General features: G+C 39.4%; 1 protein-coding gene across 9 annotated transcripts in view; it reads right to left on the reverse strand.

Annotated features, from left to right (window-relative positions):
* The window catches only part of SYTL5 (synaptotagmin like 5), a 276734-nt gene that overhangs the window by 68600 nt on the left and 181483 nt on the right, over positions 1–26651 (reverse strand). For 8 of the 9 annotated variants that reach the window (XM_071220313.1, XM_045197942.3, XM_071220314.1 and 5 more), the window contains 6 exons: positions 25522–25621; positions 23872–24033; positions 15653–15761; positions 14380–14512; positions 6125–6333; positions 4667–4811 (listed from right to left, as the gene is read on the reverse strand). In XM_071220313.1, the coding sequence (XP_071076414.1) occupies positions 4669–4811; positions 6125–6333; positions 14380–14512; positions 15653–15761; positions 23872–24033; positions 25522–25621 (856 nt within the window). In that variant the 3' untranslated portion in view covers positions 4667–4668. Of the gene's footprint in view, positions 1–15; positions 603–4666; positions 4812–6124; positions 6334–14379; positions 14513–15652; positions 15762–23871; positions 24034–25521; positions 25622–26651 lie in introns of those variants that run through there. The other variant, XM_071220312.1, reaches the window with a different exon arrangement.

Raw genomic sequence — 26651 nt, forward strand, 5'->3', positions numbered from 1 at the left:
TTGAGGGAGCAGGTGAAAATGAGACTTATGTTACTGTGAATCAGGTGGGTTCACTTCATCTTCTAGTTACTTAAGTACTTAATGATCATTGGTCATATATTTGCATAAGTTTCTTAAGAAAAAGGAGGCAAAGAATATGAAGTCCTATCAAAATATCTCTGTCTTTGGTGCTGTCGTGACCTGAAAAAAATCTACATTTTGATGACTCCAGAGACAATAACAACATTACTGAAATGAAAACTTATAAACTGAATCTTCCACATGTCTTGCAGGCGCTATTTACACAATGAATTGATAAAGTCAAGCTTTTAAGCTTGTCCATGTCCCATTACATCTTGTCTGATTCAACTGTGGGAAAACTGAGAACTGAGATCTGCAAACAAGGAGCAGGATGCTCCAGGCAAGGCCATGGTCTCTTCTTCTAAGAGGCTGATATGCTGGGCTGGAGAGTACACTTGGTGCTTTTACGTATGCCAACACAGGCTGGAATGAAGTGTCTAGGGTTGTAACTACAGTGCTTGCAGAAATCTTCCTTTTAAAAGACCAACCAGTAAGCATATTCATAGGTTTTTCTTGATCTGTGTAGTCCCCAGTTTCCTTATCTGTTAATTGGAAGTTAGAAATAGTGATATACTCTTTGTCTGTCTCTGCCTCTCTGCCTCTCTCTCTCTTGATGCCTACTGGTCTAACATTTAATAATGCTACTTTTATTTTCATTTTAACTTATTCTGTCAGTATTTTTAAATCACCCACTATGAACTAAGCACAGGTAATAGAGTTGTGAAAAACATAATTATTGTCTCTGTCTTTATTCTTAGGATGTGGGGCAGGAAGGGAACAAACAGAGGCATTAAAGGACCTATTACACGAATAATTTCTTATAAATCGTGATGCATGCCATAGAGGGAAAATAGAGGTAGGCTGTTGTGACCTAGTGAGGCAGAGGGTGATCAGGGTGGTTTCCCTGAGCAAGTAACGTTTAAGACCTAAATGATTAATGGAAATAGGGCTGATGAAGACAAAGAGCAAGAAGATCCCTTGCAAAGGCCAAGAGATGGGACAGAGCCTGGCACATTTGAGAAGCAGGAAAGTGCACTGTGTGACTGAGGGGAAGGGAAGGGGAGGCATGGCCTGGAACAAGTTGGAGAGGAGGCAGCAACCATCTTATGCAGGGCCTGGCAGGCCACCAGCAAGAATTTGGATTTTATTCTCAAATTAGGATTTTATTGTCAGGGCAATGAAAAGTCATGGAGGGTGTCAAGGCATCAACAGATTTGCACTGTTCTTAAAAGAACAATCAGGGATGGACAGATAGATAACGATAAGGAAATACAGCTAATGGTAGAAGCTGAATTTACGTAGTGCGTATGGGAATGTTTACTGTAAAATCATTTCAACTTTTCTGTATGTTTAAACATTCTAAAGTAACATGTTAGGAAAATTTGACCACAGTATGAAGAATGGATTCATGGAGAGCATAGATGGCAGCTAGGAGACTTGGAATAACCATAGAAAGGGGGAATGGTGGCTTGGACTAGGGTGGTGGCACAGAGAGGGCAAGGATTAGACAAGCATTTGAGATAGTGAGGAGGTAGAATCAATTTGGTTTCCTGATTGAGTTTGCCTCAAGGCAAGGGAGAGGCATAAACCAAAGACTATTACCCAGCGCCTACTTAATATAACTGAATGGATGATGGTACCAGGTACTGAGTCAGGACCTAGGTCTTTCTACTCCAGTAAATATTCTCTCTCTCTCCAGATATTCTATTGGAGTAGAAAGACCTAGGTGCAAGGGAAAGGGTAGAGTGAGGAGTTCTTTACCAATATTTAAAGATGTTTGTTGTACTTCTACAACATGCTTAGTAAAAAAAAAAGTGACTTAAAAGTTTTGAATATGTTGAAAACATGAGCTGTCCTGGTGGGGATGTCATATAGGCAGTTAGAGCTGGGTCTGGGTCTGAGAGAAAGGGTCTGGGTTGGAGATGTGAGTTTGAAGTCATAAGCATATGAATGGTCATAAAACCATGAGAGCAAAGTACATGATAACACCTGAGAGGGTACAGAAAGTGAGAAGAAAAGAAAGAACAAGCACCAAAGAATCCAATGTTTAACACTGAACAATCTTTGAGAGAGAAAGACAGGGAGCAACTAATGAAACAGAAATTAGGCATATTTATGACAGAAAGGCCTCTACTGATGGGCTTTGTTTAAGTGCTTCCAATCTTTTGCAATAAATGCTGTGTGTGTACTCATTTCTCACATATGTATCTACCTCTGTAGGATAAATACCCCAAAGTGAAATTGCTACATTTCACACACACACACACACACACACACACCTCATTTTGAATTTTTTTTTTAAAAAGGCTGCTTCAAAAAGCCACCAAACATAGACAGTTTATTTATCCATATTTAATATGGCATTTGATAGGACTGGTTAAATAAATTTGATAGATCTCTATAATGCAATACCCTGTAGCCATAAAAAAATCAGGTTGTCAACATATTCTTATATACAAGGGCAGAAGAAAGACTGACATTTCACAATTTTGAACTATTTAAATTTTATGTCATTCACATCTATTACCAATATTTAAAGATGTTCGTTGTACTTCTACAACATGCTTAGTAAAAAAAGAAGTGACATAAAAATCAATTTGCCTTTTATTTGAGAGCAACACCAACATATTTCTGATAGACTTTTGCATACCTGGGTTTTGCATCATAGAAATGCTCAGTTAGATATTGGTTTTTATTAAATCATGATGCAGAGAATTGCTCTAAATGTGGCAAAGTTCTGAACATGATGTTCATGTTTGTCTTGAGCTCCAGTTATAAATTGTGGAATTTATTACTTTGCCACTTTCATGATTAGTGAATAAATTTGCTTTAGAGATGTCTCTAGAATTCACCATCACCACCCTCTAACCTCCCCTAAAAATGTCATGGAAGATAGAATAAATCATATCAAATCTGATGGCAATTTATTTTTCCAATATAGAAAGTAGAAATGATGTTACATTTTTTGTTTTTTTCTGTTTTTAAGAAGGGTAACATAGGGATATGGGTGTGACTACTTTTTAATGTACCACATGTAGTAAGCTACACTAGGTCACTAACTTAAATTTTCTAGAATTAGTCTATTTTGGAATAATATTAAAATGGATTGCTTATTCTCTTACTAAGAATAATGCTAAGTATATTCTTAAATCTGTTTTCAAAATTCAAGAAGAAACTTAAAATATGGAACGGTGAGCTAGAATAAACCTGAAGATGACTCTAGTTTTCCTACTACTAAAATTCAGTTTCTATCCTTTTAAGGATGTTTAGCCCCTTTAGCTGAGGGGCTAAAATATGACTCCAGAAGAAGACTAGGTCAGGTATGTTCATACTCAAATAATCAGACTGTGTTCTACCTTCCTTTATCTATGTCCACCTGTCCACCATGATAAGAACAGGATCACGCCAAGAACTTCAGTGGAAAGAACACTGGCCTAGGAGTCACACGCTGGATTTAAGTCCAAATATAGTTACAGCTTCTATACGATCTTGGGCAAGTCATTTCAGCTATCTGTGCTCAGATTTGGAATCTCCAAAGTGAGTAACAAGGTCTGATGCCCTTTTCAGCTTTAACTGCCTTTGCATCTAAGTTTGGTGGCTTAAGCATCTGGAATTCTAGGTGACAGAAAGTATGGTAGATTTAACTATTGGCCCTGATTCTTCATTCCTTCCTGCATCCTCACTCTTACCTTGGCTTCCTTGTGAGCAGAACATTTTCCCTGTCTCTTGATTTTGGGCTTGGCCATGTGACTTCTTTTGACTAATGGGGTATCGACAGATATGACACAAGCAGGGCTCAAAATGTACGTTATTTCTTATTCCCCTTCAGTTAAGATTGGAACATTTTATAAAATACATGTTTGTAACACAGCTCTCTGATAGCCAGGTCATAACTAGGGTGATCATACATTGCAGTTTACCCAGGTCAATCCTGACTTACATCTGTTTTTTTAGTATAATGGTTTAGCTCCCTTGGCTCTCCAAAGTGGGCCGATTTAGATTATAAATTATATAGTCACCACATAAAAACCTGAAAATGTCCCTGGGTAAGCCACAAGGTTGCTAAAATAGCAGCACTACCCTCTTGCCCCAGCAACCATCCCCACATGCCTTCTTTGAACCATGGGGATTCCCAGGGTAAGGAAAGGGTAGCCAGTATCCCTTCTTCTTACTCTTCAAGTGATCTACATCCTGAGTGGTCCCCCTTCCCCTCAAACCATGTGAGGAAACCTAAAGTAACTAATAACTAGAAAAAGTCTGGAATTTCCAATCTCAACTATAGTGTCAAATATGCTTGCACCAGCCATTTATTTCCCTTTATGGTAAAGCCTATGAATCATTGCATGGTTTGCTTGTTGGCAGAACAATGTGGTACACTTTCTATCATCCAAGCAAGAAGATCCTGGCCCATAGACATATAGAGGTACCTGCTTTTTTAGATTTTCATCATGACCCTAAAGGTTCATCGCACTGACATCTCTTCCCTCATTTCCTAATGCCCTCAGGTGAGAAATGCCAGGGAAGAGGCATCCCAGGACCCCAGCCTGCTACTGGTAGGAAGTGTCAGCCAAACAGTCTCAGGAGGCCTCATTTTGGAGAATGGTACCTTCAGAGCCGACACTTCCCCATGCTGGAACGGAGCATGAGTATACCCTCTACAGGAGTCCCAGGATTGTCGGCCATCTTCTGCCACAGGCGTTGCTCTTCCCCTTGAGAGTCCATCCAATCCACATTCTTTCCATGGCTCACACCTAAAGAAGGGAAAGGGGAATATTATACTTCATAAATGCAATGTTTTGGTTTTTTGGAAGATACCTATTACTTAATCTCTGAGGGGGCCTTTTAACCACAGAACCCTTCACTGGCTTGTTCTCACTTACCATAGGTCTAATGAGTGCTGTTAGAATAAAATCTTTTATTCTAACATCTTTTGCAGACTGCAGTACTCTCCTCTGCAGAGACCTTGAGAAACAATCAGGATGGCCCTAGTGGCTCATTTCTTCCCACTTTGGTAGTTTAGCAGAGAGCTGGTTCGTTTGGACTGAAGTTAACATGACAGAACAATGGGCTGAACTGGGTTCTGAGGCTCTTCCTTTCTAACAAGGCCAATTCTCTGACCTTGGGGAGTTTCCCAATGGGGAGTTTCCATTTTAGTAGTATAGATATTCTTGGCTCTACTTAATCTAAAACTAAGTAGAGTATCATAGGGGTGGGGTCATTGTTAACAGGAATGTTGACTATGATGCATACAAAACATTTATGTCTGGCCTAAACAATGGGATAATGAGAGTTTCGGAGGAGCTATGTGTGCTACGCTACTATAAATTTTCCTCTAATTCTCCCTGTTACAGTTGTGTCTTGTGGCACAAGTGGTATGTTTCCATGTTTTAAAAACATTAAAATCATTTCCTTTCAACTAATGTGAGTAATGGCTGCAAATTCTGTACAGAAATGGGAAGAGGATGAATTAAAGTTGGTCTTGGAAATCTTTCTCTCCCCTATCAAAAACCTCTGTTTTCTGGTAATCCTCTCCTAAGCAAAACCCAAAGTAAAGCCCAAGAAAGCAGTTGAAATTTACTTATATTAAAGTGTAAATGATACTTTGTGAAAAGAATGAATATAAAAAGTATACATCTCAAACTTATAGTTGAAGGATACAAAGTTCTGCAGTAGTATTTTTATTTTATTTTTTTATTTTTATTTATTTATTTTTTAAAGATTTTGTTTATTTATTTTCAAAGAGAGAGGAAGAGAAACATCAATGTGTGGTTGCCTCTCACATGCCCCCTACTGGGGACCTGGCCCGCAACCCTGGAATGTGCCCTGACTGGGAATCAAACTGGCGTCCCTTTGGTTCACAGGCCGGCACTCATTCCACTGAGCCACACAGCCAGAGCAGTATTTTTATTTTAAAAATGAATAGATCTTTGGCTAAAGGCATGGAGCATCTGTGGAAATTTCAGGAGTCAGCTAAGCTGAAACTATATTTATGTCTACTATATATCACTTTCAGGAACTACTCCCCAGCCCCATGCCCAGTCATAGACCATCTCAGAGTCCTCACCACTTCCAGAATTCAGACGAACTCCTCCCAGAAAGATGTTGCTAGAAAAGGCCTCCTTGTCCCAGATGGTAAGTTCTAGGCAAACATTCTTTATGTCCTGGGGATGCAGGCCACTGAATAAGAAAGTGTGATTCCACTGAGGGTTAACACTCTTTTTTATTACCAGAGTTTTGTGCTTGGTGGCTTTGCTATCACCAGGGAGCAGGTAGCTGCAGGAGAAAATGCAATCAAGCCATCAGTGAAACAGTAGGTAGAAAAGGGCATCCTTGAGTAGTGTTTCAGTTTCCCATAATTCCTGGTGTGTGTCTGTATGTGTAAGTACGATATATATATATTGGATTTTCTCTCTCCCAGGTTCTTACATAAATCTGGATTTATTTAGTGGGATGACTTATTATTTCTTTTACGTGGGGCAACAGTAAAATGCCCACAATCTCTTTTCTAATCATATTTTGGTCCTTCACTCATCTTGAAATGAGAATGCTCCCTGTAGTATACACAGTTTAATGCCCTGCCTCCTATCATCTTTGGCCCACTTGTGAGCTGACTTGAAGCCAGCATGCTGACAGCTTCCAACCTTAAGAGAATGTGTCTCTTGGCTTTTCCAGTTAAGGACTTTCTCAAGCTGTGTGAGCTGACTCAGCCTATGTGCAGGGAGTCCTGGGATTAGTAAGAATTTAATGTCTCCAGGAGTGACCGTCAACCACTCAGTCTTGGAAATTGGTGGATGAGCTTCCCTGTCTTTTGAAGGGACAATGCTAAGGTACATTCCAGAGTTCCCTCTTGCTTTCCCCATTGGAATTGTGCCCTAACTGCCCACAGTAGTAAACTTCCTATAGCATATTTTAACCGGCTTTACCCCCTCTTTCCCATCTCATTTTAGCTACTCTCTCACTGGTGCTTCTTGGACTCTCTTCTCAAATAAAACACCTGCACCCCAGGCCTTCTCTACTATGATCAAAACCCTGTTTTTGACTACAGTAGAGAATGAGGGTCTAGGTACCTGATGAATCAGAGAGCAAGCTTTAGAGAAGAAGACATATGGATATGGAATTAGTACATCAAACAAACATGGAAGATGCCACAAAACAAATGACCTCACAATAAAACAGATACATCGCTATACTTGACATTTCATTTCATGTACCAAGCAGACATATTTATCTCCCAATGTTCATTCTCTCTGTAATCTTCTCTTTAAAAGAAAAAAACTTTGTTTGTTTTTTTTTTTTAGTTTGGCACAAGATTGCCCAGAATAAACACTACGTTTCCCAGCCTCCCTTGCAGCTAGTTCAGTCATGCAACTAAATTATGGCCAATAGGATACAAGAAGTAATTTCAGGAAGCATCTTGCTAAATAGAATATGGCTATCTTGTCCCATGAGGTGAACACCATAACAAGTTAAAAGAAACCACTGTCTCTGATTATCATGATCCTTCCACACCTGCCCTACACACCTTACCTTTAATCTTTCCTTACATGCAAGAGAAAAAAACTTTTGTCTTGTTTAAGCCACTGTTAAGCTGGGTTCCAGATAGCTAATATTAACTAATATATTTTATAATATTAAACTTTATATAAGGATCTGTTCTTGCTCTCTCATGCTCTTTTATAAAAATCTGAAGGTCCCTTTAAAACCATCTCAATGTTGAAGTGTAACTAGGGAAATAATTTACGAGAAAGTTACTGGCTTTTTCAAAAGTTATAGAAAAAGGATACCGGGCGCTCACCTGAGGCCCGGTTGCGCGCACGCGATTAGCGAACTGGGGGCACACACATGAAACCCCGGAGGGGCGCCCACACCTGAAATTTCCGAGAGCATCTGGAGCAGAGGTTAGCTGCTCCACCCACAGGCCCAAAACCTCGGACCCGAGTGCCGCGTGATTCAGTCCCAGGGTGGCCCCTCCCGCCCAAGAGACTCAAGCCCAGGGCGGCTGGATCCCCCTGCTGCACGAGCACGCGTCCCAAGCCAAAGCAGCTGGAGCCGCTGCTAGCGAGTCCCAAGAACAAAGCTGCTGGATGATCAACGGCCTGATTGCCTGCCAGGGAACACATCTACAACGCCTACCTAACACCTGCGCACAGAGCCCTGCAGGGCCTACTAGCTCTCTAGGACAAAGGCAGAACACCCAGCAGAGGGGAGCTGCAGGGCTGGGGGAGACTGCAGGCTGAACAACAGCAAAGAGTGTGGCCCAGGAAGGGAGAAAAGAGAAACCAATCCTTCCAACCACCCACTCCCGGTGCACAGACAGGACGACCAGCAGAACTAACCTGACCGGTTTAAAGCCAGCAGAAGATTTTTTTTTTTTCCTTTCCTCCTTTCCCCCTGAATTCCTTCTTCCTCTCTCTCTTTTTTTTTTCTTCATTCCTTCTTCCTCCCATCCTGTACCATTTCTATGTCTTCTTCCTGCCTTCTTTTATCTATTTCTATGTTTTAATTTTTGTTAAAATTCCTTCTTATCTTGCCTCCGATCTTTCTTTATTCCTCCTTCCCTCCTTCCTTCCTTTCCTCCTTTTCTATTTCCTTTTTCCCTCCTTCCCATCTTTTTTTTTTCTTTCTTCCCCCCTTTCTCTTTTTCCCACAGGTGAGACAACAAAACCTGGAGTGCTGAAAAGACTAGAGTTAGACCGTGTTAAACCCATAAACGTCAGCTCAAGACCAGTGAGCACAGGAGATTAAGGAGACAGCACCACCGAATCCCATTGGCATTCTACCATAGAAGTTCATACCATAAACCCAGGGAGTCAGAATAGAGCAATTTAAGAAGCAGAGGCCAACAAGAAGAGTCTCACAAACAATGGGAAGACAAAGAAACAATTCCCAAATGAAAGGAAAGGAGGAAGTCTCAGAAAGAATGCTAAGTGAAAAAGAGGCAAGTCAACTATCAGATACTGAGTTCAAAGCAATGGTCATCAGGAAGCTCACTGAGCACTCTAAGCTCAAAGAGAACTACCAGAAACTAAAAGGAAACTACAATGAACTCACTGCAAACTATATCCATATGAAAAAGGAAATAGAAACTATCAACAAGAGCCAAGAGGAAATGAAGAATACAATTTCTGAATTGAAGAACACAGTAGAAGGAATAAAAAGCAAACTTGATGAAGCAGAGGATCGGATCAGCGAGCTGGAGGACAAAGTAGAAAAAAACACCCACAAAGAGCAAGAAAAGGAAAAGAGGCTCAGAAAGAATGAAGAGGCAATAAGGGAAATGCAGGACAACATGAAACGTAACAATATCCGTATAATAGGAATACCAGAAGGAGAAGAAGAAGAGCAAGGGATAGAAAACCTGTTTGAAAAAGTAATGATGGAAAATTTCCCTAATCTGAGGAGAGAAAAAGTCACCCAAATACAGGAATCACAGAGAGTCCCAAGCAACAGGAACCCAAAGAGACCCACTGCAAGACACATCATAATTAAAATGGCAAATTTCCAAGACAAAGAGAGGATCTTAAAGGCAGCAAGGGAGAAAAAGGAAGTAACATACAAGGGAGCCCCAATAAGGTTAGCAACTGACTTCTCAATGGAAACGCTCCAAGCCAGAAGAGAATGGCAAAAAATATTCCAAGTAATGAGAACCAGAGGCCTGCAACCAAGACTACTTTACCCAGCAAGGCTCTCAATCAAGATAGAAGGCCAAATAAAGAGTTTCCCAGATAAAAGAAGTCTAAAAGAATACAGCTGCACCAAACCAGCTCTGCAAGAGATGCTAAAGGGACTGCTTTAAGGAAAGGAAGGAAAAGACAAAGACAGAGGAACACAGGTAGGAAATAATGGCAATGAATAACTACCTATCGATAATAACCTTAAATGTAAATGGATTAAATGCTCCAATCAAAAGACGTACAATAGCTGAATGGATAAGAAAACATGACCCACACATATGCTGCCTACAAGAGACCCATCTCAGGACAAACGACTTACACAGACTGAAAGTGAGGGGCTGGAAACAAATTTTCCAAGCAAACGGACAGGAAAAAAAAAGCAGGGGTAGCAATACTCATATCAGACAAAATAGACTTCCAAAGAAGGGCCATAAAGAGAGACCCAGAAGGTCACTTCATAATACTCAAAGGAAGAATCCACCAATAAGACATAAACATTGTAAATATATATGCACCCAACATAGCAGCACCCAAATACATAAAGAAAATCTTGGAGGATTTCAAGAAAGATATTGACAGCAACACAATTATAGTAGGGGACTTTAACACCCCACTATCAAAAATGGACAGGTCTTCCAAACAAAATGTCAACAAGGATATTGTGTCACTTAACAATACCCTAGAAGAAATGGACTTAACTGATATACACAGAGCTTTTCATCCCAAAGAAGCAAAATACACAATCTTTTCAAGTGTCCATGGAACTTTTTCAAAGATAGACCACATGATAGGACACAAAGCAAGCCTCAACAAATTCAAGAAAATTGAAATCATATCAAGCATTTTCTCTGACCACAAGGGTCTGAAACTAGAAACCAACCCCAAAGGAAAAAACCCAAAACACTCAAAATCATGGAGACTGAATAGCATGCTATTAAACAATGAATGGGTCAAGAACGAGATTAGGGAAGAAATCAAAAACTTCCTGGAAACAAATGAAAACGAACTCACAACAACCCAAAACCTATGGGACACAGCAAAGGCAGTCCTGAGAGGAAAGTTCATAGCAATACAGGCCTACCTTAAGAAGTTAGAAACAGTTCAAACAAACAACCTAACCCTATGCCTACAAGAACTGGAGGAACAACAACAAAGACAGCCCAGAGCAAGCAGAAGGAAGCAAATAACCAAGATCAGAGCAGAGTTAAATGACATAGAGACTAAAAGCACAATTGTAAGGATCAATGAATCCAGGAGCTGGTTCTTTGAAAAGATCAACAAAATCGACAAGCCTTTAAGTAGGCTCATCAAGAAGAAAAGAGAGAGGATCCAAATAAACACAATGAGAAATGAAAGAGGAGAGATTACAACTGATACCACAGAAATACAAAGGATTGTAAGAAATTACTATGAAGAACTGTTTGCTAAGAAATTTGAAAACCTAGGTGAAATGGACACATTTCTAGAAAAATATAATCTTCCAAAACTGAATGAAGAAGAAGCAGAAAACCTGAACAGACCAATAACAGCAAAGGAAATTGAAGCAGTCATCAAAAAACTCCCAACACACATAAGCCCTGGACCAGATGGTTTCACAGGAGATTTCTACAAAGCATTTAAGGAAGAGCTAACCCCTATCCTTGACAGACTATTTGAAAAAATCCAAACTGATGGAAGACTCCCAAACTCTTTTTATGAAGCCAGCATCATCCTAATCCCAAAACCAGATAAAGACACAATGAAGAAAGAAAACTTCAGGCCAATATCGCTGATGAACATAGACGCAAAAATTCTCAACAAAATATTAGCAAACCGCATCCAGCAATATATTAAAAAGATCATCCACCATGACCAAGTGGGATTCATCCCAGGGATGCAAGGATGGTACAATATTCGCAAATCAATAAACATAATACATCACATCAACAACAGCAAAGAAAAAAATCACATGATCATATCAATAGATGCGGAAAAAGCGTTCGATAAGATACAGCACCCATTTCTGATAAAAACACTCAGCAAAGTGGGAATAGAGGGAGCATTCCTCAACATAATAAAGGCCATATATGAGAGACCTACAGCCAACATCACACTCAATGTACAAAAACTTAGAGCTTTCCCACTAAGATCAGGAACAAGACAAGGATGCCCTCTCTCACCACTCCTATTCAACATAGTATTGGAAGTCCTAGCCACAGCAATCAGACAAGAAAAAGCAATAAAAGGCATCCAAATTGGAAAGGAGGAAATGAAACTGTCACTGTTTGCAGACGACATGATAGTGTACATGGAAAACCCTATAGACTCCACCAAAAAACTACTCGACCTAATAAATGAATTTGGCAAAACAGCTGGATACAGAGTCAATACCCAGAAATCAAAGGCATTCCTGTACACCAGTAACGAAACTGCAGAAACAGAAATCAGGAAAAAAATCCCATTCGATATAGCAACAAGAAAAATAAAGTACCTAGGAATAAACCTAACCAAGGAGGTAAAAGACCTGTACTCAGAAAACTACACAACACTGAAGAAAGAAATTAACGAAGATACAAACAAATGGAAGCATGTACCATGTTCATGGATTGGAAGAATTAACATCATCAAAATGGCCATACTACCCAAAGCAATTTATAGATTCAATGCAATCCCTATTAGAGTACCCATGACATATTTCACAGATATAGAGTAAACATTTCAGAAATTCATATGGAACCATAAACGACCCAGAATAGTTGCATCAATTTTGAGAAAGAAGAACAAAGCAGGAAGGATCACAATACCTGATATCAATCTGTATTACAAGGCCACTGTAATCAAAACAGCCTGGTACTGGCATAAAAACAGGCACATAGACCAATGGAACAGAACAGAGAGCCCAGAAATAAACTCAAGTCTATACGGTCAATTAATATTTGACAAAGGAGGCAGGAGCATAAAATGGAGCAAAAACAGCCTCTTCAACAGATGGTGTTGAGAGATCTGGACAGCTACATGCAAAAAAATGAAACTCGATCACCAACTTACGCCATACACGAAAATAAACTCAAGATGGATAAAAGACTTAAATATAAGTCGTAACACCATAAAAGTCCTTGAGGAAAACATTGGCAGGAAAATCTCAGACATTCCACGCAGCAACATCCTCACAGACACATCCCCTAAAGCAAGGGACATAAAGGAAGGAATAAACAAATGGGACCTCATCAAAATAAAAAGCTTCTGCATGGCTAAAGAAAACAGCACCAAATTACAAAGAGAACCAACAGTATGGGAAAACATATTTGCCAATGATACCTCCGACAAGGGCCTGATCTCCAAAATATATAAAGAACTCACACGACTGCACTCCAGGAAGACAAACAACCCAATTAAAAAATGGGCAAAGGACTTGAACAGACACTTCTCCAAGGAAGACATACAGAGGGCCCAGAGACATATGAAAAGATGCTCAGCATCACTAGCCATCAGAGAGATGCAAATCAAAACCACAGTGAGGTATCATCTCACACCAGTCAGAGTGGCCAACATAAACAAATCCACAAACAAATGTTGGAGAGGATGCGGAGAAAAGGGAACCCTATTGCACTGTTGGTGGGAATGCAGACTGGTGAGGCCACTGTGGAAAACAATATGGAATTTCCTCAGAAAACTAAAAATGGAACTTCCCTTTGACCTAGCAATTCCGCTGCTGGGATTATACCCTAAGAACACTGAAACACCAATCCAAAAGAACTTGTGCACCCCAATGTTCATAGCAGCACAATTTACAATAGCTAAGTACTGGAAGCAACCGAAGTGCCCATCAGCAAACGAGTGGATCCAAAAACTATGGTATATTTACACAATGGAATTCTACGCAGCAGAGAGAAAGAAGGAGCTTATACCCTTTGCAACAGCATGGATGAAACTGGAGAGCATTATGCTAAGTGAAATAAGCCAGGCGGTGAGGGACAAATACCATATGATCTCACCTTGAACTGGAACATAATCAATAGAAGAAAAAAGCAAACAAAATATAACCAGAGACATTGAAGTTAAGAACAATCTAACAATAGCCAGGGTGGGGGGGTTGGGGGCGGGGACAGTGGGAAGAGGGGATTACAGGAACTACTATAAAGGACACAAGGACAAAACCAAGGGGGAGGGTGGCGGTGTGGGAGGGAGGTGGGTTCACCTGGGGTGGGGTGGAGGGATGGGGAGAAAAGGCACACAACTGTAATTGAATAACAAGAAAAATTTTTTTAAAAATCTGCAAAATACCAATTCATATATATGGTATAATTCTGATTATTGTTTTACAAATTATAAAATATTCAAATAAAAGGACCAGAAAGAAAAAAAAAAAAAGAAAAAGGATACCATTGTTCGTTATCTCTGCTTCATAAATGTTTAACATAATAAAGTAAAAACCATTAGAGGCAATGTTAAGTCAGCCCTGTGAGACCATAATGAGGGAGCAGGCTGAAAGCTAGGAAAACAGTTCTCTCTATACTCACATTGTTTTAGATGGAAGAGCCACCATTCAGGGATAGCTCTTTCCCAATACATTTCAAATAAACCTCAAAGCCACCACTGTCTCATGGATCACAGATCCTTTCATCTCCCATTAAGTATCATCTAAAATGAACTATAACAAAATTACCCCTTAACAAAGCTATCAGAAGTGCCTCCTGACTTCACCGCTGTCAAATTCTTTGCCTCTTTGATGAACACTTCTAGTATTCCTCCAGAGAGAATAGGGGGCTCCTTCTTTCCCCTTTTAAAGGTCTTCTTTCCTGCACAAGTAATCAAAATGAAAGAGAGGGAGAAAGCAAGACAGGGAGAGAGAGAGAGAAAGAGAGAGAGAGAGAAAAGAAAAAAGAGGAGGAGGAGAAGGGAGACAGATCATGAGTTCTATTTCAAAATTTACAAAAATATCTACTAAGATTTATTTCATTTGTTGATTGAATCAGGTCTTAATATTATTATATTTTTCCATATATTATTTAAATGTTTTTACCCCACTGGATTCCTTCTAGATAGGTTTCATTTGTGGTTATAAGTTTAAAACTTTAAGTATTACCCTACAACGTCTATCTTTTCACAGGGTATGAGGGAATAAAATGGAAAAGACCCTGAGAGTTGCTTGGGCCACATTGGAATGAACCTATTTAATCCTTGCAATATCCCTATGAAATAAGGAAACTGAGGCTGAGAGATAGTAAGTTACTTGCACAAGGTCACAATGAAGAGGGTGACAGTGAATGAAAGGACACAGGAGACTGACTGCCTGTAGTATGTGATGGAAGGAGCAAAGCAAGAGAGATTTATTTTTTTTATGATTTTATTTATTTATTTCTAGAGGGGAAGGGAGGGAGAGAAAGAGGGAGAGAAACAACAATGTGTATTTGCCTCTCATGCAACCCCACTGCGGACCTGGCCCACAACTCAGGCATGTGTCCTGACTGGGAATTGAACTGGTGACCTTCTGGTTCACAGGCTGGCACTCAATGCAATGAGCCACACCAGCCAAGGTGCAAGAGAGATTTAAAAGTTGACGCCATGTGGATTTTTCCTTTACATTCTGTGTTCCAGATCAACTTCTTCCTCAAGACTCACTGAGTAGCTGTGAATGTCATAAATCCACACAGCAACTAGCTACACATCCCCTCTACCCGGGGGAAGATCCTATATCTCTAGGACTGCTGGGAAGCAAATCTCACCATTAAGGCTGGTTTCTAAGTATGAACTTAGAATCCCACACCCTTCCCCATATATAGTATATACTTCTCAACTCTCCTTGAAAGTCAGTGACACCTAAACCTTTAAATGTCATATGTGTAATGCAAAAGTTACAGTCCAAAGAATTCTGGATCCCTATTCCCACAGTTCTAGGACAGAATATTCTTGATCAAAGTCACTGATTCTTTCTTTACCTTGAAGTTGTCCTGGCGGAAACATCAGGTTCTCATCTGGGGGAATGTAACGTAAAACAACCGTCAGCTCTCCTTTGTACTGAAGGCCAATGTCAGGAGATGATTCCACCTGGCCAAGACATGAAAAGAAAATGTGAGAATGCTTGTTTTGTTATTTTGTAGCCCATGTTTGTATATTTACTTGGTGGCTTAAATATAACAATCCATTCCCATTTCAACTATGGTTTAAGAGATGTCTTAGGTATCAGAAAATTAGGCACTTATTGGTTTAAGAGATGTCTTAGGTATGAGAAAAGAGAGGCTGGAAACTCCATGGAGACATTTGCATATAACTTTGAATATTAAGGTAAAAAGAATTTGAGAGATGTTTAACACACGTTTGGTCAGTCAATAGATACTGAGTGCCTGTGACACATTGACGACTAGACCGTCACTGAACATACATGTATGATAATTTGGGGTATGAGGCAGGGATAAAGATGCCACTAAAAATAGCCCCATAAGGTACTTCTTCCTGTTTGCCCATATGCTTTCCTAAGTAACTAGGAAGGGGAAAGTAAGCAGTAATGTTTGACCCACAGTGGACTGCCTGCCACCCACTATATTCACATCATTAAAATTCAATGTGGAAAAACAGGTTCACTGAAACATTGTTGGTGGAAGTGTAAAATGGGATAGCCGCTTTGGAAAACAGTTTTGCAGTTTCTTAAAAGACTAAACATATAACTGCCATACAATCTCGCAATTACACTCTTGGGCATTTATCCCAGAGAGTTAAGAGATTATATCCACATAAAAATCTGTATACAAATATTAGTATCATCTTTATTTGTAATAGTAACACACTAGAAACAACCTGGATGTACTTCATCGGGTGAATGATCAAATAAACTGGGATATATCCATACCATAGAATGCTACTCAGCAATAAAAAGGAATGAGTAGTGATACACATCTGGATTAAATTATGGTGAGTTAAAAAGGACAGGCTCAAAAAGATACATACTATATAATTATATTTATATGACATTCTTAAAATGACAAATAATAGGTACAGAGAACAGTAGTGGCTGTTAAGAGTTAGGGATGGGTGTGGCAGGAGGGAAGTGGGTGTGGTTATAAAAGAACAGGAGGCATTTTTGTGATGATGGAACTCTTCTGTATCTTGGCTGTGACGGTGGATACACAAAGCTACATATGTGATAAAATTGCATAGAACTGAATACACAAACACACACAAATGAAAACTGAGGAAATCTGAATAAAATTGGCAGCTTATATCAATGTCAGTATCTTCACTATAACATTGGGGGAAACTAGGTAATGGCTATATAGGATCTCTCTGTATTATTTATTACAACCTCATGTTGATCTGCAAGCATCCCAAGATCAAAAGTTTAAAGTTTTAAATGTGAACCCAGAGCCTATGTTCTGGAGGCCTCCTACTTGCCACTAAGTCAACTGAACTTTTAATTTTTCATAAGCAAGAGATGAAAAGTAATATAATTTCTAAGAATCTTCTTTCAAAAACCTGACTCTTGAGTACTGAGTCGAGGGTTGAGAACTGCTCTCTTCTGAGAGAGGGCAGACTAAAAGAATTCAGGAACTGCAACATTCACACAAAAGCCAGAAACCATTCACGCCTCAGCAAAAAAAAAGACCAAAAGGAATCTTGTCTGACTGTCTTTCCTCTTGGTGGTAGTAAAACTTATTAGTAAGTTGGGAAATCATTTAAGTATTTTATTCAACCATCTTACCGTGGGCAAAAATGAGATTAGATGGTGAAATAGACTCTCCATCTAATATTTAATCTGATTATTTTAGATCAAATGCCTTGTAAAAGGACTTCTCTTATTGTTTTGAAGTTTTAGTAAATTTTAGTTTATGTGAGCATAATTGAAAAAATTAAAATGGATATTATGGCAGATTAAAGAAGTCATGACTTTTTTGGATATTATAGGCAATGAGAGGTGGGGTGTTTGTCCTCTCTCTTTGGATCTGAATGGGCTCTGTGATTGCTTTGACTGGTAGAATATGGCAGAAATGACAAGTGCCAGTTTCAGGGTCTGGGCTTTAAGATTAATAGCTTCTCCTTTCTCTCCTAGAATGGATATTCTTGGGGTGTTCCCCCTGGGAACCCATGAGAGAGGCCTAAGCCAAATTAGGTGCATCTATTATCAGGGCTGAGTTCCCAGTTGGCAGCCAACACCAAGTGTGAGACAACCAACCAAGCCTTCAGATAACTTCAGCTTCACTCTCCCATCTGGCTGCAACCACATGAGAGACATTAAATGCAAACCACATAGCCCAACCAAGTTACCCCACAGAATAATGAGCGATAATGATAAATTATTGTTTTATTTAGAATAGTTTTTTATGCAGCTGGGAGAAGGCTGTATTTGCTTTTGGCTGAGATCTTTAAGTAGGAAAATATGTTGGTAGGAAAGTGATATGTGCGGGTGTCACATACTAACATATAAGTGTATTAGTAGGAATCAAAACATGCATTATTGGGGTTTATTGATATTCCACTGGTTTTCAGCTTAAATTAAAAAATACTGGTGACTTTATGTAAATACAGTCATCAAATCTTGTGAAAGTATAAAACAATAAACATGAAGTCGTGTAGCATCATGATCATATACAAAAGAAAATCAGAGGGAGTCATCTTGTACCCTGCACATATCTAGCACTAGGGGGCATTTTTGATATTTTTGCAAGGAATCTGCAAGGCACCATCCTCTCCTTGTATACCACCAGCCAACTCCTGCCCAGACAAAAACAGCAGACTTCAATTCGACCAATACATTTGAAATGCTTCCTTGTAGTAGTTCTTTTAAGGCATTTTGCCAAGTGGTGTGGGGATGCCAAGACACAGACCCTGCTTCCAATGAGTTTTCAGTCTATCCAGAACACATATAGGAATTAGCAGCTCTATTATAAGTTCTTCCCTTATTTAAATGATTCATCAGATTAATTAATGCTCTCCATTCCCAATGAAGAGCAGGCTCGTCTCTACAAAGGCCATGCATGTCCGCTCTCATCAGTTGAACTGCATGCTCATCAACAGTCAGCTTCTTTAGTCTCTCGAGCTCTTTATGCCGAGAAGGAATCTCTGTGGTTCTAATTGTATAATTTAATATTGTATAAACTGAAAAATACAAAAAGATAGCTGTTACTATAAAAACTAAGTCGACTGCTTTAGAAAAACTAAAGGTTTAAAAATAAATTTGCTGTTGGATTATATTTGGGCTTGAAGCTATAAAAGACTAGAAAAAAATCATGACTATTTAGAAAGATTTTGTATTTGGCTTACTTTGAGAGTATTCTTAAATTTTTGTTTCCCTGCGGAGAAATTCAAACTAGAAACTGTTCATAATGATGCATTAGGGGTAGAATTTATGCCAAGAATATATGACAGAATTTTAATTTTGAAACCATAGTCCTATAAAATGAATTGTCCCTGTATTAGAAAACTTGAAAACGAATGCACATTTATTTAAGTTAAAAAATAAATGTTTAAGAAATGCATTGGGGTATGTGTGTATCTGTATATGATTTATGACTTTCTTTATTAATTGATCCTGATTCTCCTGGGCTTCTACTACACAGCAAACTCAATGTCACACAGACAATGAAGGTTGCTCCAATTAAGTGCAAAGAAACTACTGTGAGAAGAAAGAGAGTAATCCAGATTGGGATAAAGAGGTGGCCCTTGTTTGGTCCTTAAAGGATAAGAGAGATGATGTTAGATGAATATGGAGTGGGAAGAAGGTTAGTTTGGTTCAAGAAAGTAGTATGAGCAAAATACAGTGGAGACAGTGTAGAGAGTGTACAAGAAATAGTAGAAAGGGAAGTGTGGTTAGAGATGTGTGTACAGGAAGCTGGTAGAAAGGAAGATAGAAACAAGGCATCTTTCTCCAGAAAACACTAAGACATGAACTTATGTTATAATGTTTTATTAGGACGGGCAGTGGGGTATTGGGATCAGAAAAGGAAAAGAGGCTCACAAAGCTGTGGTATCAGGCAAAGTTTCATGAAGAGTAACTTTTGCTCAGTCCTACAGGGGAGACATGAAAACAAGACAGATCACACTCTCACAGATCACATCAGAGGCAGGAAAGTGAGAGTTTATGTTCCTTCTACCCTCAACCCCCAGGAGACTTAAATACCCAGGCTTTTCATGCCCACAGATCAAAACCACTCCCGCAGCCTGAGGACTCTTCTCTTACAAAGACTGGCAGGTGTTGGCAGGTGGGAGTGAAAGTCATGGGCAGCCATGTATGCATGAAAATGGGGATATGGGAAGAGCACTGACATCCTCGTTTGCTACAGAAGGCCAGGCCATATCAAGGGAGCACTGAGTGCCAGGGTGAGGTCTAGGATTTATTCAAACCACATTAAAAGCAATCAGGTCTCTGAGCAGAGGTGTGACCTAATCAGATAATGCCCACTATCTTGTTTTTTGAAGAGAGAGCCCCTTTCCATCAGAGTAGAAGCAGAATTTGCAGTGCATTTCCAGGTCTAAGATGGGATGATAAATTATAAACAAGTGTCTGCCAAAACTGTCCAATAGAGACAACCTTTTAGCTAGGTAGGTAATAATTCCACAGGAACTTACATTTATTCTCAGTTGGAAGGCAGAACAGAGAAATTTTCCTTGGAAAACCACAAGCTTGCTGTTGATTTTCAAAGGTCCTTGAACCTATAATAGCACCTTCTGGGAATGCATGAATGGCCATCTGTACTAACAAACCCTTGTTATCTGACTGCCTGATATGTCTTTCAGAAAAATAATGAGTTACAACTTCTAAGCAAGTCCATGTCATGCATGAAATTATACCATCAGACTACTTTACAGTATGTTTGGCATCTTGAGTTCTATCTGGGTCTGTATCAGCCTCCTGACCGGCTCAGCACTGTAAGACTTAACTAAAACAAAGGTAAGTGGCAAGGGACTTCCACTAACACAGAGTCAATAAGAAATAAGGGACTATGTCTTTCCAGTATTCCCACTGTAAAAACATACCTGTATTTCCAAAAGTTTGGGGACTATTAATTTTAATAATGTTGATCCTCTATCACTAAGGAAATTGGTTCCTGTAGCTGACAGTTCACCTCCTCAGCTGGAAAATCTACAACAAACATCAAGTCTCTGGGGCTGCTCATACTATAGCTGCAGCTGAAGTGACTAACGCATCGAAATGACTAGGAATGAAGTGACAATTCTGATAATCAACCACCACATGGAACCCAGCTAAGCCTGAGAATGAGCCACCCATGAAGTGGGAGGCAGCATACGGAGCATATTTTTGCATGGATTTCTATCCCTCTTCACTTTTGGAAGGCATGGTAACTAAACAAGTCCAAACCTGCATCCTTTCCTCCATATGTGTGAGAGAAAGCTTGGCAGAGAAAGATGACATGGATTAGAGACACTAACTTAATTTTGCGTTCCCCACAAGTGAACTCTTAGGTGAGGATTCTCGTATGCAAGTGACTAAGAAAGTCCTCCAAAGATAGACCAGTGAAGGGGTGGGAAAAACAGGTAGGGAAAGGGGAGGGAGCCAGGCAAGGGCACAGACTGATATAGCAGGAAAGCTCTGGAGTGTAAGTAATGCCTCCGAGCTTTTTCCCCACTCAGTAAGGGAAATGAGCTTTCAGACCCCTTCCCCCACCTCACCTGTCAGGTATTGGCTCTCTGCCCATGTGGAAAAAAGCTATGGTAGCCTGAGGACAGCCTTCTAAAGAGCATCTCAGGGGGAGGCTGTTGGAAGCAAAACTCCCAACAGACTTGGCGAAAGGAATCCACGGTCATTAGGCAGAGAACCAGCTACATCCCACAGACATTAAACACAATCAGAACTTTTCTACCTTGAGCAGGCTTATCATAAGATGCTTCTCTCTTATGATAATAGAAAGTGAAACCACTGAATGGCAATGTGAAGGTGATTATGGCGAAAAGTTGTTGGTCCTTGAGTACAGAGGAGGACTGGGAGATGCCCGGGAGAGCTTAGATACCCCACTGCAACCATTTTCAAGAAACTGACTGGAAACACTCTAAGCTGGTTTCCAAATAGCCCCAATATGCTTTAATTTTGAATTTATGACAGAAAAATTAATTACATGTACTAAAAGGCATGTTACTCATCCTTCATCTGTGTCATGCATCATGTCTTAGATATTTTCTACTATGATTCCATGATGCTCACCCATACACACAAGGATGAAATGATAGGAGATTAAGTCACATTATGTGTTATCCTTTATGATGAGGCTTTTCTTTTTTTTTTTAATTTTTTATTGTTATTCAATTACAGTTGTGTTATGATGAGGCTTTTCATTCAATTGCAAGAGATGTAGTGCTGTAATGACCAAACATTTCCCATAATTAATGTCACAAGAATGTTATACTATCATGGAATTATTTGTTGTTATTACTGTACTTTGTATTTCTATCACATTTATGTTAGTCATGGGTTTTCAGTTATTTTATTTTAAATATTTTTATTATATTTTTGTCATTTTTATCCTCAGCTCAAGTGTACCTCCTAAAGGTTTTTCCGTTAGTTATTTACACCATGTCTGAGATCGACACTTATAAAATCCCACTAGAAAATTGTATTTAATTTCTGACTCTCAGACTCATCATATAAAATGAGGATAATTATGACTTAGCTCACAATGGTTGTTGTAACCACTAGATGTGAACAATCTTGCTCTTGATGATGATCAACAACTGTGGTTGTTGTTGATGCCCAGCTTTTGTTTTTATCCTGTTTAGCATCCACTCACCCTTAATTTAGTACTACTGTGCCTGGATTTCCTTTGGGGCAATACCACCCATAGGACCAGGGTATGTTCTGATTGTCTTAAACCAATCAATGTAGCTCACTTCCCTAGTCACAGTGTCAGCTCAGGATGGGCAAATAATATAACTAGGATTAGGAGAATCAGGCTCAGGGTATTGGTTGTACTATTTGAGGAGGAGAAAGTCTGTCTTCTCCTGGATAGTGTAGTGCAAGGATGGGAGGCTTGAAGCTATTGCAGTGTACAAAAAAAGCATACCTGGAACTAACGAGGGAGGCAAACACTGAATATAGTCTGAAAATGAAGCCAACACAGAGAAGAGAGACCAAGAGATTCTAGTGCCTTGATAAGATCTGAGCTTCTGGATCAAGCAATGCTTGATAATCACTGTCCAATAATTTCCTTTTACTTTTTGAGCAGTATGAGCTGAGGATTCTGTTCATTGCAATACAAGGATGGCAATGCAACATAATATTACCTAGTATTTATTGAGAGCTGACACAATGTGCCTGACACAATACTGTGAGAATCACATAAAATACGTATTCAAGCCTCACAGCATCCCTGTAAGCTGTCTCATTATTCTATCAGAAATGAGAACACCAAAGCCTGGGATGTTAAGGAATTTGCCCAAGTTCAAACAGACAGTTGTGAAGCTGCCAGGATTGAACGCAGGAAGTTTGAGGCCATTATCTCCACCATCAGGTGGAGTTTTTTGCCTCTATATAAAGAAAAAACATTTGGTTATGTAAAGTTGATCTTTTTCACCTCATTCTTAACTTATCATTGTACATGTAGAAAGACTCCTGCTGTACCAAGTGAATCCAAGGTACTATCACTCTGGTTTATATTGTCAATTTCTAGAACCAGGCTCGAGATTGTTTTTCTGACTATAACTCAAGACCTGGGTTATGAATCTCCAAAGTAGAGAGGTAGGAAACCAGATACATTAGCTACTGGTCACTTCCTCATGTGAGCCAAGGCAAGACCACTCCTGCTTATGTTTGAATTGTAGAGAATGAGGAGCAGAGAGAATGTTTGAGACTGATCTTGCCCTATGGATTTGTTTTTGCCCATGTGAAAATGAGTGCTTTCTCTTTCTAATGGGATCATATCATATATTCATTTTGTTTATCCATAGAGACCTCCAAATGATGAATATATTTTTAGTAAATCGTATTAATAATACATATTATGTAGGTTGTGTTATACAGCCAGTTTGTATTGAAGAAAGATTTCCAAAAGAATACATTTACATTTATTATATTATTCCAAAATTAGCTGTACTGTTCTTTCAGATTATCCTGTGAAAATTGGAAGTCATCAGATTCTTTAGGCCAATGACATCAATTTGACTTAGAGCTTGACTCACTGCATAACTGTTTGACTAATCCGGGAGAATTTCCTACCTTGGGCTGTAGCACAAACCACTCATCACTTGGATTTTCAAAGTTCCATGAGTCAAAAGGAATCTCCACCTCCCCGAGGAAACTGTTATGTCCAAATCGATCATAATGCCAGACCGAGAGCTGCAGCGTCCTTGTTTCCAGTTGGCTATGGCTGATGGTGTACTGCAAGTGAGATTAACAACATCACATTCCACATGGAAGTCTCTGCCCAATTTTAGGGCAGGTTAACAATTTACTTCCACTGTTTTTCAGATCAGATGCATTAGTAATATGCACAATCCAAGCTTTAGTTTTCTTTGGTTCTGCTACAACTGAGGTAAACTCATTTTGTGTCAGACCTAGCACTGAAAGATATAGCAACAAAATATACAGGGGGGGGTCAATAAACCAGGTATTGTATACAAAGTATTAGGGGATGAAGCTTGTCCCCTTTCCAGTTTTACTTGGTTTTTATTTGCCTAATTTTTTTCAACTTCTACTTTGTAAGCTTCAGGTTTAATATACCAATTCTTTAAATTCTCTGTTTTATTGTATTCATAATGAGAACTCCCAAATCCAAAAAATATATATGTATTGACAGTGAGATACTTCCAAACAGCAAACCTCATAATGTCCAGCCTAAGTGCAGGGGTGAAAATATAAATATGAATAATATAAATATGGAAAAAACAAAAACAAAATATTGCTCTGGTAGCTTTTCCTTTTCCAGCAAAATGTTATCCAGGGCCGCATGCCCACATACCCTCAAACCTTCTGTTTGTTTTATGCAACTACAACCTAGAACACGCTTTAGAATGACTGATTCCTAAACTTGAATTTGCATTTATACCTGTTCCTTACTGTTCCTGACATGATTAACCTTGGCTCTCTGCTTCCTGAATTTGCCACGGCACTCTGTTCACCCATTCTGCATGGGCTCTGCTCTGCTCTGCTACTATGGCCACTGGATTAACCCTCAGCTATACTATTCATCCTCATTTTGATCTGTCTTGATATTGGCTCCTGCTTCCACACATGACCCCACTCACCAACTTCCTGCTATGGTAGACTTTGAATCCATCACTCTGGGCAGAAGATGTATAAATTCCTCTGTGACTGGCAATGTCTACATTCCAGTCTCCCTGGATCTTTCATACCAGGCTCGATTGGTTCAGAGTGAGAGAAGGTACTGTTACTTGGAAGCCCATGGGGAAAAGAATTCTCTAGGACCGAGGCACGGGTAATATTTTATCTAGGCCACATTCTCTGATACTGATCAAACCTAACTCTGCATCTCTCCTGTTCATTAACCACAAGCCTAAATTTAGCCAAATTCTGAAACCCTAGCAAGAGACAGCACATATTCATGCAACATTAGCAGAACAACGGGTGTGTATAAAGTGACCCGCTAAATCAGTGTCAAAAAGGGCAAACTTCCTTTTATGGGAACTAGAAAAAAACAGTTTTGCTAAGGGCGAAACATATTTTTGGGACAAGACGTGCCTGCTCAGATGCAACTTTGCTGGATCATCTCTACTAGATTAATTTACTCAAACTGTACTTTTCTAGAATACACATAAGCCTTGACATGCACATTTTCTGTAGTTATTTCTAAACCAATGAGGCTGTGAACAGTATCATTTGTGTTACTATGAGAGACTATTTATTTACCTTTAGTGTTTCATTGAATTCTGGATTGGTGCCTGTTCTGATTTTGGTCTTGCGCTTATTGTTTCTAGACTTGTCAGGAAGGAGGTATGACTTGACATAACTGTAGATGATAAAAGATGAAAGCAGTTATTGGGGAACTTCTACTCTGCAAGAAACAGTCAGGAAATTCAGTGAATAAAAGAGGTAAAAGGAATAGGCCTATAAACATAAGAGACAGAACCAAAAAGAATAAAGTCTACATAACAGAATACCTTAAAAACAACTCTGGGCCTTCAATAAGAGAGAAGCAGAAAAGAGTGGTAAGGAGCATGGGCTCTGGAGTCATGCCAACTGGGTTTGAATCACTCCCTGTCTTATTAGTTTTGATGAATTCAAGAACTTACTTATGCTCTCTGTGCCTCAGTTTCCTCATCTGTAAAACTGGAACATTCACAGTATCTAACTTATGGCATTGTCAGAATTAAGTCAGTTGACACATACAAGGAGCTGACATATTATACACCTCAAGAGGAAATATAATCTATTATTATGATCATTGGTCTTGCTCAATATTATGGGATTATATTCCTCTCTATTCAAATGTCAGGACTTCTGATGAGTGGAGTCAATGGTAATGGGTGAATGAAGGAAAATGGTGAAAAAGGGGAAATAGAAAATAACAACCTAAGTCACAATAGCAATTCTGCCCAACACCGTGACTTAAACTATCCCAGGAGCCTCCTGGAGCAGAGGCATCATGACAGACTCAGAAATGTAGAAGATGCACAAGATTCTACCAGAGCCCTGAAGCACATCTATTGGGGCTTTAGATAACTAACCCCTTTCCATGCTAGTCTAAATGATTATATTTGTCTCAAAACCCTCTCATATTTAGCTGAGGAAATATAGGGACCAATCTATACTCAGAATCTATCCATCTGTCTATATTAAGATACTTGAAAACAGCTTTGCTGAGTTGTTTACTGAACCTCGGTCATCTAGTATTGTATATAGAAAAGGGGTCACATAGCTGACCTGAGAGTGCTATCCTTAGAAATGCCTGTTCACAAGGTTGGCCCTTGGCTAGCATCTGGGCACTTGGATTTTAGGAGGATTCTCATCATTCCCAGAACAGATGTAGTTTAGTCACT

This window comes from Desmodus rotundus, chromosome X (genome assembly GCF_022682495.2).
Source record: "Desmodus rotundus isolate HL8 chromosome X, HLdesRot8A.1, whole genome shotgun sequence".
NCBI lineage: Eukaryota > Metazoa > Chordata > Mammalia > Chiroptera > Phyllostomidae > Desmodus > Desmodus rotundus.